Genomic DNA, 12398 nt, shown 5'->3' with positions numbered 1-12398 from the left:
TCCAGGCAAAGTACCCCCAATTCTTTCAGATGGCTTTGAAACTCCCTAGCTTATGGTATCATGACCTGAGGCCTTTATTGCAGAAAAGACCCAGTCAGTGTAAGCATAGAAAGACTATCACATCTAGAGATTAAGGTGCCTGGACTGCCACTTAAAACCTTCCTTTATCCCCTGGTATGCTCAAGCCTTTTACACCAACGCCAACTCTGCCTGGAGAAGGCATTGTCAGTGCCCCGTAGACTTCTGCCCACTGGCCTGCTCTTTGATCCCTTTCCCTAGCCCCGCATTTCCCCACTAGGGTCTTTGAATTGCTAAGCCAGCTCCTTTGCACTCAGTCTGGCCTGTGACCAGGAACACCTACCAAATGGGGTTGAGGTTAAAATGAGGCTTCACCTACTCAGTGAAGGCTTTTTACCCTGATGAACACAATAGCAGAATCTGATCTCTGGAAAGGTTGAGCAGCTGACTTTGAAGTTGTTACAAATGTGGGTCCTCTGAGAAGTTTTATTGCATTGGGGTGAAGTCCAAGAGCACAGTTTTAATATTTACAGACTCTGGAGTTAGACAGTTTGGTACATCAAATGTTAATGATTTTTAGTATAACACATTATCTTTGTCATAATCACTAGCATTGTTTTAAACGCAGTTTAGTAAAATATGAGAGGAAATGGTGCATGAGAAATAATTCTAATACAGTTTGGTGAATGAAGAATGTGTAAACTGCACATTAGTCCTTCATCTCCTAGGCAGAATCAAGTATTGCATGGGCTAGCCTCACTCATAGCCACTTTAATATACATTTGGAAAATAAACTGGCAATGTATGAAAATAAATGTAGCAGAAAGGGGACTTTAACTAGCTGCACAGCTAACAGGTTTCAGTGGAGACCTGCAAGTGAAATACTGGGATGATTTGCCAGGTTGAAAGTTCCACCATGAATTCCAGACAAGAATGTGGCCCTAGGCCAGTCATTCTGATATTGATGTTTGTACTGCTTGTGAAGACAGCGTTTCGGTTTTGTATTCATTTTTTGTTCCTGGGAGCTGCTCCAGCTCGGTGCTAGGTGGGCCCAGAGGAAGTGAGGGTCAGACAGACTCAAATATGTGGTTTACATTCCTCAGCACACTGGATACAGCCAGATTCTCCAGCAAGCCCAGGAACAGCAGATTTATAATAGAGGCATAGGAAGGTACTGGAGAGAACAGTTTTGCTTCCATTTTAAACAACTGTTATTCCCTCCCACAGACTGGCTCTCCCTATTTCCAACTGTGCAACTGCCCAGAGAAAGCAATTCTTTCTCATTAAGATGCTCAAGTCCTTCACCCCCAGTTTGAGTTCTCTTTGTGTCCTTTCTGAATTCAAGTCCACCTTCCCTCTCGCTCCCTAGTATCCATGTTCATCAGTGTGGATCTGAAAAGCTGATGAATCTATTCCTTTTCTTTCTACACTACTTTCCCTTAAGGGGTCATTGTCAATAGTGACTGGCCGTGGAGTCCTTCCTGAGAACACAGCAATAGATTTAGCTGTAAGAAGTCTTAGGGAAAATAATTTCAAGTCTCATTTTATTGGGTCCCAGTCAAGGTCACTCTGAGGTTTCAAATAGTCTTTATTTCAAGTCTATATCTATCTATACTTATTTTTACATATAGTTAGAGTCAGTTTTTCATATGTGGTTTCTGTCCACATCCACAATCCCTTAATCAAAATTCAGAAATTGATAAAGTCCTGAGAGCTGTCATTTTCAGTAACTTTGAGACAAACTCATTTCATGACAGAACCCGACCTCAACTGATGTGCAGCTATTTATTTAAAGTTTTTATTCCTCTTAACTGGTAATGTTACTGTAGCAATATTAATGAGTTTTTGAGATTTATGAAAGGGTACTTCCCCAGATCCCACTTGACATATTTTATACACACACACACACACACACACACACACACACATATACATATACCATATACATATGTGTATATATATGTAAACACACACTATACATATATACATATATATCTGGTATATATGGTATATTCATGTAAAATTTTAAAAATCTGAACATCAAAATTCTTCTCCCCTTCAAAGTGCTTTGGATAACGAACACCTGTGTACAAATGCATACATACAAGTTTCAAACTAAGTCTGTGAAGCTTTACTGTGATGTAATGAATAAGTTAATTCTGGCAAATAAGACATCTGTGCCTTATGTGTATCACCTCAGTGCATCCAGTTATACGGGAATAATCCCTGAGATTGTTTTGTTTCTTAAAGCAGTTGCTCAAAAATAATCCAGTAAGTGGAAACACTATCCAGAAATATTCCAAAGTAAATCTAGAGTCGAGTTTGGTAATACTAGGATGACCTGAGTCTTATGAGAAGGCAGAAATGAATGCACAGATATGAAAGAAAACTAGGCAGCCACTTTCACCTGAAAACCATAAGTATGAGTTCGACTTTATTGCAGTCCAGCAGCCAGTCAGCTCAGGCCAGCGGATGCTCCATGCTGGACTTAAAACTGTACTTGGGGAGAATTGAGACCAAGTTAGCATAACGTCTGGATTGGTCTCATTAGATATGTTCCCTCAGTCTTTATTTAGTAACCAAAGACAAAAACAATTGATTACATTTAGAGGGTGCTTTGCATAAATATAGTTTTTACTGCCTTTAAGGAGAGTTGTAGGGCCCCATCCCTGCTGTCCGGGACACATACAGGCACACACGCACACACATACACACATACGTGCATGCACCTTCCCAGGGGATACAGTCCCCTATTTCCTCTGCTTCCCTTAATCTCTTGGTGTATTTGGCAGAGAAATGTACTTTCGGATAGCATTTACTTAGCAGATAGCATTTTAAAATGAGCTTTGCTATATGAAAGAAAATACCTACCTGGGAGATTAAAGGGGCAGTCTTTAGGGAAGCCAGGCACATGGAATGTAAAGGCTCTCTGCACTGGATAGTGACTGACAAGGGGCCCATGCTGGCTTAAAAGGGATCCTGTTCCTTCCCAAGCAGCAGCTGAGTAATGGCTCCAACTCAGCAGGCAGGAGCTCTCATGTTGGAGGAAAAAATAGACACTGCTGAGGGGGGCGGATGGGGCCCGCCAAGGAACAATGCTTTGTGCTCCCAGAGTCTTCGGCAAAGGGGTCCTTGAGGTCCTTCTTGCTACAGTTTGAAGGAGGGACCACAGGACGAGATGCCCTCCGGAACTAGGGCTGGACTCTCCTGACTGAGCTGAGAGGGGGAGCCAGGCCGGGAGCTGGGAGCATCAGCGGCAGTGTGTCCTTAGCAGATACGTGGGCCGGCCCGCGGGTTCAGCAGGGACCATGCTCTGGCCCCCGGCCCTGGCCTCACCATGATTAAACTTCCCTCCAAAGAGGGTATTGGGCTCATGAGATGGGGAGATGAGAGCCCTTTCCGCTCCCTGAGGTTGGAGCCCCACTTCTGACACTGAGCCCAAGGGCAGGGGACAATGACATAGCCCAACATGCCAAGAGGCAGTGGAGGGTGATTTGTTATGGGCACAGAGAGCAAACAATTAGTAAGGAAAAGGACTGATTATCATTAAAGGCTGAGTGGCAAACGGTATCAATTTTCACATGCTTTGCTTGCTCAGCTTTACACATTTGAAATCCATCATTAGACTTGTTCAGTCCTTTATGATCATACCTCCGAGTAAGAGTTTTATAAAAGAGTTTACAAAACTTAGGATGAAGGCAGCCAAGAAATGTGACTCTGGTCACCTTGGTGCTGGGTGCTGGGCACCCCACAGGGAATATGCTTCCCAGAGCCTCTGCTGTTCTCCCCTTACTTCTCCAACTAGCTGGGGGGCAGAGGCAAGCCTTCCTCCCTTGGGACTTCAGTTTCCTCTGATTCAAATGGGGGTCGAATTCACCCATCCTCGATGAGAGAACTATACTGTGTATAACTGAGATGACAGCTCCTTGACAGACCTCTGGGTTTCTGAACAAGATGGCACCCAAAAGTGAAAAACTATCTCAACTAAAAAAAGCATGGGACAGTTAAGAATGTAAGGCTGTGTATGGCATGTGGTATCTGTATCTGTATCGGGAAGGCATGCAACCTTGATTTAAAGTTTTCACATGGAATGCAGAAGGCAAGACTTTCCTGACTAGGAATGCAGTGTGACAGAACACTAGGAACTTAGCCACACGTTTGACCTTTAGCCGCTCACCAGGCCTCCCGACCCTCCCATTTCCCATCTATAGAATGGGATGGCATGCTCCATTCTGCCTGTATTCAGCAGATCATTGGTCCTTATGCTGAACGTGGCTGCTGGGGTGCTCTTTGCCTGCTGACTCGAGATTACATGAGGCAATGGATGATGTCATTTTTCTTTCAGCCCACTCTTGGCCACTCCTCAGCCCCCGCCTGCAGTGCAAGCCAGCGGGGGATCTGGCAGCTCCAGTGACTCTGAGAGCAGCTCCGAGTCAGACTCAGACACTGAAAGCAGCACCACTGACAGCGAGTCCAATGAGGCACCTCGTGCAGCCACTCCAGAGGTGAGTGAAGCACTGTCACCCAGGCGGCACTCCCAGGGCACGTGCACATGCACACGTGTACACACACACATATACACGTGCGTGCGCACACAGACACACACTGTCAGCACAGTGAACACTTCAGGAAAGTATTTGGGTATTTGACATCATTTTTTCCCCTCGAAAACATGGATTTGTACAGCCCCTTAAAGATAGACATTTCTTGCCCTGGCACTCATTTAGCTCCTTTGAGCCTCAAGCTTCATCACGTGTAAAACCTAGAATAGTGATGCCTGGGCTAGCAACTTCTCTTTTGAGAGAACCAGTCAACACCCACTTCTGACCCTGGGGACACTATCTCTTACTCCAGGCTGAAGTGCTGAATTGCCACTTGGCAAGTAAGACTCAAGACATGTGACGGGTTTTTTTAAATTTCAATTTGCATCCTCCAAGTGTGTTTGATAATAATTCATGAACACATTTAACACAGCTCCATAAAATACCAAAATTATACTTTCAAAATAAAAAAAATGTACCCTTCCCCTCCCTTCCTCTCTGAGTCAGAATAACCCCTCAGCTCCCCCAAGCCTGCACCTCATACAGCAAGCAGATACATCCAGGGCTCTGTAGACACTTGTTTGTAATAATCAGAACATGGACCAAGTGCCAGGCACCATGAGAAGCCCTTGACCTGCCCTTTCTCATGTTATATTCAGAACAATTCTATGGGGTCCTCGCTATCCCTACCCCCATTTTATAGATTAGAGAATAAAGTTCTGAGAGGTTGAGAACCATCAACAGTGGCAGCCAATACAGTTTCCTCGACCCTTCCCTGCCATTGCCCTGTGCGGGTTGGTATCCCAACTACTCAAGTGTTTTTAATTCTGTCACCCACTGTTGGCTGGTGCCATAAGCCTCAGCTGATGGTTTTCAAAAGAAGAGCAGTTCTAATAAAAATGATGGCTCTTTTAGTTCAACAGGCAGAATTCAGATTTAGGAATCAAGCACCTGAATTGTACGCATCATTTCCATGGCTTAACAGCGGACACTAATGTCTGCATGCATGTCCCCATAAATTGGTTATTGCCCATATGCTGAGGAAAATGCAGTGGGTTTTTGGAAGTCAGATCTTTTCATCCTTCAGTAAAAATAGAAAAGGCTTGTTCTTTTTGCAGTGAATTACAGCATCATATAGGAGGCACTGGCACTTTGGCAGAAAGGAAGCCTTTCCTTTTGAATTACATGTGAGGCACACATGCATGGCTCTTCAGGACCCGAGATCATTACCTCTGCCTCCTGGTGAGCGGTTGGGCAATGAGTCCCACCAAAGGATTTAGGGAACAGTTTTCCCTTCCAGGCCTCCCTTTTCCCTGGAAAAGCCCTCTGTGAAGAATTCTTTCCTTCCTCGCCAGAGTGGAGAATGTTTTCAGAAGAGGAGTAGAATTTTGTTGAAATAAGCAGATCGGGGCTGGGCTGTAGGGTATTTGTCTATCTGGATAATTTGATTAATTTGGATTCTGGGTGTGTTTCTAAATGTGTGAAAGGGCACTTAACATGCACATCTCCTATCAGCACTTGTTGTACTGGAGGTCCTTCTAGATTCTTCAAAGAGGTGAAATTCTTTCTTGCTGTTGCTTCTCATCCACAGCCTGAGCCGCCCTCAACCAACAAGTGGCAGCTGGATAAATGGCTTAACAAAGTGACATCCCAAAACAAGTCGTTTATTTGTGGCCAAAATGAAACGCCCATGGAGACGGTGTCTGTGCCTCCTCCAATCATCCAGCCGATGGAAGTCCAGATCAAAGTGAAGACAAACCCCAGCCAGGTCCTGGCTGAACCCAAAGAGAGGCCTCTCCTCAGTCTTATCAGGGAGAAAGCCCGTCCACGGCCTACCCAGAAAACTCCAGAAACAAAGGCTTTGAAGCATAAGTTGCCAACTACTATTGAGACAGCTTCTCAAAGGACAATTGGAAAAAAACAGCCCAAAAAAGTCGAGAAGAACACCAGCATTGACGAGTTTACCTGGCCCAAACCAAATATTACCAGCAGCACCCCCAAAGAAAAAGAAAGCATGGAGCTTCCTGACCCCCCAAGAGGCCGCAACAAAGCCACTGCCCACAAACCAGTCCCTAGGAAGGAACCAAGGCCAAACATTCCCTTGGCCGCCGAGAAAAAGAAGTACAGAGGGCCTGGCAAGATCGTGCCAAAGTCCCGGGAATTCATCGAAACGGATTCGTCTACATCTGATTCCAACACCGATCAGGAAGAGACCCTGCAGATCAAAGTCCTGCCTCCTTGCATTGCTCCCGGGGGCAATTCTGCCAAATCAAAGGAAACCTGTGGCACCAGCCTGACCCTCAGCACCTTGGTCAGCAGCAGCAGCAACATATCCATCAATAGTGAGGAACCAGCTTTTTCACCTATCCCTGTCATGCAAACCGAGCTTCTGTCCCCTCTACGAGATCACGAGAACCTGAAAAATCTCTGGGTGAAGATTGACCTTGACCTGCTGTCTAGAGTACCCGGTCACAACACGCTGCAAACAGCACCAGCCAAGCCAGACCACAAGGAGACTGCATCGAAGCCCAAGCGCCAGATCGCTGCTGCGACTGTGGAAAAACCTGCCCCTAAGGGCAAGCGTAAGCACAAGGTAAGCTGTCCTCAGTGGCCTGCCGAGTGACCATGAGCAGTGGCTGTCTGTTGGCGAACTTGATATTGAGTCTCATTCGCAAGGAGGCTCATGGCAGCGGATTGCAGTCTTTGGGGAAGGCAATAATGCTTTCCATGGGAAGTGCAGTATTTGACATGACCAGGGAGGAAGTGTTAGGAATCGTATGGAGTTTGGCAGCCAGTATGAAGAGTAACACATATGGCACAAAAGGGATTATGATGTATAGGAAAGAAGACTATGAAGGGCGTTGCCTTGCCCCAGGCAGCCAATCCCTGGGATGCGCTCCTTAAATAGCGCCTGCTTTCATGGACTCACATGTCCACACCCCACAGTCCCCACCCTGGCAGCAGCAGGGCACCCAAGTGCTCCTAAGGCCAAAAATGCGTCCTCTGTGAATTTCCCCAGACACGCATCAGTATCCCTGCACCTGGGTGATACTTTGATTACCCTGGTTCCTAGCAGATACACAGTCTGCCCAGCCCACTGGGTCCCCTCACCTGTGTGGTTGGCCTGACTTGAGGAAACCTCACCTGTGAGAGGTTAGGGCTGAATTCCAGTCCTACAAACTATCATCAGAAGGAGAGGGATGCCTGGCTGTCTCAGCCAGTAGAGCATGCAACTCTTAATCATGAGTTCAAGCCCCACGTTGGGTATAGAAATTACTCTAAAAAAAATCTATCATCCAAAGGGAAAACCCAAAATGGCCTCTTTCCATTTCAAATAGCTCTAGGCAAGTGAATTTGTATCTAATAAGCTCATTCTGTTGTATCCCCAGATCTCAGGGTAGTTTTTTAGAGTAACATCATCTCATGGCGATATCTGGGTAATATTACTTTTAATGGCTGTCATAGAAAGTCTGGGGACTCTTGTCCTGTCACCGTTTCCCCACTCTTATGGATGATGGCAGTGCAGCCAGGGGCAAGCACACACCTTCAGAGACAGCACATGCCCAGGCATGTCCTGCACATGCCCTATGGCCTTGCATGTTGTTGATGGTATGAGTGACATTGATGTGTTACCCACAGTCCCCATGCTGCTTGGACAGCTTCATGCCATGATGGAGTTGTGATATTAATTTCTATGCGACTTCTCTGTGGGGACATTGTTGATGGGAGAAGAGTCTGAAAATTATAGATTCTCTTTGCTTTTGGTAGGAGAGTACCTGTGCCACTCAGTCTTTAATCAGAGGGTCACGTCATAGCTCGACTCTCTCAAATGCCAACTATTTGGTAGGAGTAAGCTGGGCAAGGCTGATTGCTTTTCTTTCGGATCAGAGATGTGCGTTTAACTCCCCTGGCTAATCTAGAAGTTAAAATAGAAGCAAACTGTCTCCCTCGCTCATGCTTCTTAAATGTCTGTATGTGCCACGTATTTCAAACACTGTGTTTTTCTTCCCATTAAAGCCAACGGAAATTGCAGAGAAAATCCCCGAGAAGAAGCCACGTCTGGAGGAGGCTGCAGCTATCTGCCTGCTGCCCCCTTGCATCTCACCAGCCCCACCCCACAAGCCTCCCAACACTAAAGAGTGAGTGTCTTGCCCTGTCTTCGTTTGCCACCTTGATTGTTCAGATTCTTCAGAAACGTCTACTGAAGACTTTTTTGGGGGGTGGGGGGTGGGGACAGGGGTCCTGTTTCAGATGGATAGTAAGTAGGAAAACAGAAGTCGCTCAGTCCAGTCCTGATAGGTGTCCCTGGCCACTGCACTAACAACGGTGTGATAGAGGGTGGAATACAGGCTCCACATTCAGGGAGATTCCATGAGCTTTCTAGGGATGTTTCTTTTTCTTTTTTTAAAAAATTTTTTAATGTTTTTTATTTATTTCTGAGAGAGAGAGACAGCGTGAGCAGGGAGGGTCAGAGAGAGGGAGACACAGAATCTGAAGCAGGCTCCAGGCTCTGAGCTGTCAGCACAGAGACCGACACAGGGCTCGAACCCACAAACCATGAGATCATGACCTGAGCCAAAGTCGGACGCTTAACTGAATGAGCCACCCAGGCGCCCCTCTAGGCATGTTTCTTTACTCCAGCTCACATGGAGGACCAAAGTGAACTTTTCAGCACCAAGGGAAGAGTAAAAGGAGTAAATGAATTAAAAAGGGACAGTATCAAGAAGCACCCATCACTTGAAGCAGATCACCTGCTTCTGGGCAACCTCCAGTTTTGATAATGATGAAAACAACCCCTTGGCCTTAAGAGGATGCCCAGCTGCTGCTTCCTCCCTGGTGCCATTACTTAACCTGAATAGAGAGCTTGAGGACTAGTAGGTACCTCCTGAACTCCTCAGAGGCCAGAACCATGACACGTTTGAGGAGGCCAGAGAGATGAGGGACACGTGGGAGCTGACCTCCTCCTGGGCAGCTGTGTGTCAGGGAAAGCCAGCTGTGGATACATATGTTCCAACGGGCTGGTGCCCCTTCCACCTCTCCCTCTTTGCACAAATGGCCAGAGTCAGGCACAAGGCCCCCTTGTCCCCTCCCCACCCAGATGGCCCCAGCTTTCCCAGAACAAGTTCTGCCTCCTGTTGCTACCAAGCATTGTGACCAAATTCTTCCATCTTATAAATATCACTTAACTAACAGTCACGTCGGCTACTGGAACCATTCCGTCTGGATAATTATTGCCATAAATTCATTCAACATTAGAGATTACTTCCATCAAAGACCAGTTTTGGAGCCTATTAGCAGCCCAGAGTAGAGAGGCAATCTGGCTAACTGCTGCTAACAATTGATTTCACAGATTACTGTTTAACATCAGTGATATGGCATCAATCTGCCACACATAAGATGTTGGAAATAAGTTTGCAGCTTACATTTGTTTAGATCCTTATTGTTTTGAGAGGAGAGGTTGGAAAAAGCCAATTACCACTCTACACAGTTGGTATAATAAGGAGATTTGGGCCCCAAGCTGCCCCTTTCCCAGAGGCTCCGTAGCGCTTTGTATGGTGCCTGTGTATCCCGGGTATAACTTTGCTCCAAAACACCCCGTTGCATATTTGGCATTTCTCAGAACTAACGGCCCCTCCAATGGGGCAAGCTGAGCCCTTCACCTCAGAGTGAGCCAGGCCTGTGGGGAAGCATGCTTCTTCCCCAGTGGTCAAAGATGGTCCTTCCATGGCCCTCCTCCTTTCCTGGGGGACAGACTAAAATGGCGTCGCTGGATGGCACTACCTTCCCAGTTCCCAGACTTTGACCAGTTCAGGCTCCTTGAAGGCTCAAGGAAAAGGCAGGAGGCATTCCCACAACCGTCAGTCTCCAATGCCAGTCTCCCTAAGCAGCCCAGTGACCTGATATTTCTCCCATCTCGTGCAAGATTGATGACCAACTATTCAGTAAATGTCCAATAATTTGAATTTGTTCTTCATAAAATGGTGTTTCTAACTCATGGTCTTTATGATCTTTCCGCGTTTGTAGTCGTTAGGAATGCAGTGTTTACCTAGTAGCATTTATCATTCATAAAGGGCCTAAGGTTCTTAGGCTCATCAAACAAATCCAAATCTGCTCCATCTGTTCCTTGTGCCTTGCCGACCCTCCAAACCCAGTCCTTGGAAATTTCTATGAGACAACATTCACTTTTCTTTTTTTTTTTTTTTAATGTTTTTAATATATTTCTGAGAGACAGAGAGACAGCATGAGCAAGGGAGGGTCAGAGAGAGAGGAAGACACAGAATCCGAAACAGGCTGCAGGCTCTGAGCTGTCAGCACAGAGCCCGACGCGGGGCTCAAACCCACAAACAGTGAGATCATGACCTGAGCCAAAGTCAGACGCCCAACCGACTGAGCCACCCAGGTGCCCCGACAACATTCACTTTTCTAAATGAATGTTCTAAACTTAGCCAAGACTGCCACACCAGGCCATGACAGCTGTGGTTCCTGTCATCCAGCAGGAGGGCTCTGCAGAGCCCCACCCGCACCCCACACCTCCTCAGGAGGTTGAACCATCAGCAGGGCCTCTGAAGCATTGAGTGGTGGTGGGGACACACTTCTTTTGTCTGCTGTCCTTCTCTGGCCTACACCAAGACGTGCCCATAGTATCAAAAACTGTTCTCATAGTAAGATGCCATAATGGTGACAGAGTGATTTCTAGAACATGCTCCCTGGGTATCCTTCACCAAGGAAGTTATTAAAAGCCCCATGGTTCCAGCTCACTAGCAAATGGATGGAAAGGGGCCCAGGTGACCATTGTCCACGACACAGAATGCGCTGGACTGTGTGCAGCAACCTGAGTCCAGTGGCAGATGGGAAGGCCTAGCCCAACTGTAGTAGCTAATGGCAAATCCAATGCCTCTAGGGAATAGCTTTGCCCCTTGAAGTCCTCACTGCCTTCTCAGGCAGCTCAAGTAGCAGAGGAGTGGCCATGGCTAATGAACCATTCACCTCTCATAGATGCCATGGCAATGCTTAACATACCTCCACACATAATACCTGAAAGTCCAATACCTCCATGATGGTTACACTTAGCGTGGCCTGATGTTTGTGGTGCTTCCTCGTGCACAGGTGTCTGAATCCATATGTTCACCATTGTTTTAATCAGGCATCACAGCTATCTGAAAATGGTTCTCCACATCGAAGCAATTTTTTAAATCTGCTGGCAAATCTTTTTTAGTTCATTTTGACTAATTGATGTAATGGCAGAAGCAGTTATGTTTTTAGAAATGTTGCTGCTTGACAAAAATTGACACAGGGCCACATTTATGAAACAAAAGATGGAGAAGATGGCAAATATTATTACAGTTGGCAAATGTGGGCAACACAGTGGAAGTGGAACGAGCAGACTGCATTGACTGCTACCATTGCAGGAAATCAAACCACTTGAATGCTTGTTCATCTTTGATTTGTTGCCTTGAGATATTGTAAATCTATATTTCTAGACACTGACTGAAATTGACCAAGAGGAAAACATAAATTCTCGTTGACTTAATTTGCTATTGAAAATTGTAGTCAATAATCATGGAAAGTAAATGGCTGCACAGTGCAATATTAGTTGTCTAAGAAAAGATTAAAATTCAAGTAATCTTCATTGATTAGGCTAAGACAGTAACTAAAATGAAAATCCATGACCCAATTACCATGTTAAGCAGCTAGCATAAGGTTTTAGTTGTTCTGTTTTATTTGAAGTCTCTGTCTATTGGATGATGCCCATTTAATGGGCAGATAAATCAGTCTGAAAGCACAGGAGTACTTCTAGAACTACAGATATCTTGTGGCGATATAACAAAATAGGTTTCA

At 45.9% G+C, this 12398-nt stretch overlaps 1 protein-coding gene across 1 annotated transcript in view; it reads left to right on the top strand.

The window, feature by feature from the left end:
- Nucleotides 1-12398, top strand: part of AFF2 (AF4/FMR2 family member 2) — a 312864-nt gene that overhangs the window by 272216 nt on the left and 28250 nt on the right. Inside the window, exons 10-12 of the mRNA XM_039256031.1 lie at nucleotides 4364-4523; nucleotides 6151-7152; nucleotides 8577-8698. Of these exons, the coding sequence (XP_039111962.1) occupies nucleotides 4364-4523; nucleotides 6151-7152; nucleotides 8577-8698 (1284 nt within the window). The remainder of the gene's footprint in view (nucleotides 1-4363; nucleotides 4524-6150; nucleotides 7153-8576; nucleotides 8699-12398) is intronic.

The sequence above is a fragment of the Hyaena hyaena genome, unplaced genomic scaffold (assembly GCF_003009895.1).
Source record: "Hyaena hyaena isolate Hyena2069 unplaced genomic scaffold, ASM300989v1 scaffold_555, whole genome shotgun sequence".
Classification (NCBI taxonomy): domain Eukaryota; kingdom Metazoa; phylum Chordata; class Mammalia; order Carnivora; family Hyaenidae; genus Hyaena; species Hyaena hyaena.
This window is presented reverse-complemented; position numbering and strand designations above follow the sequence as displayed.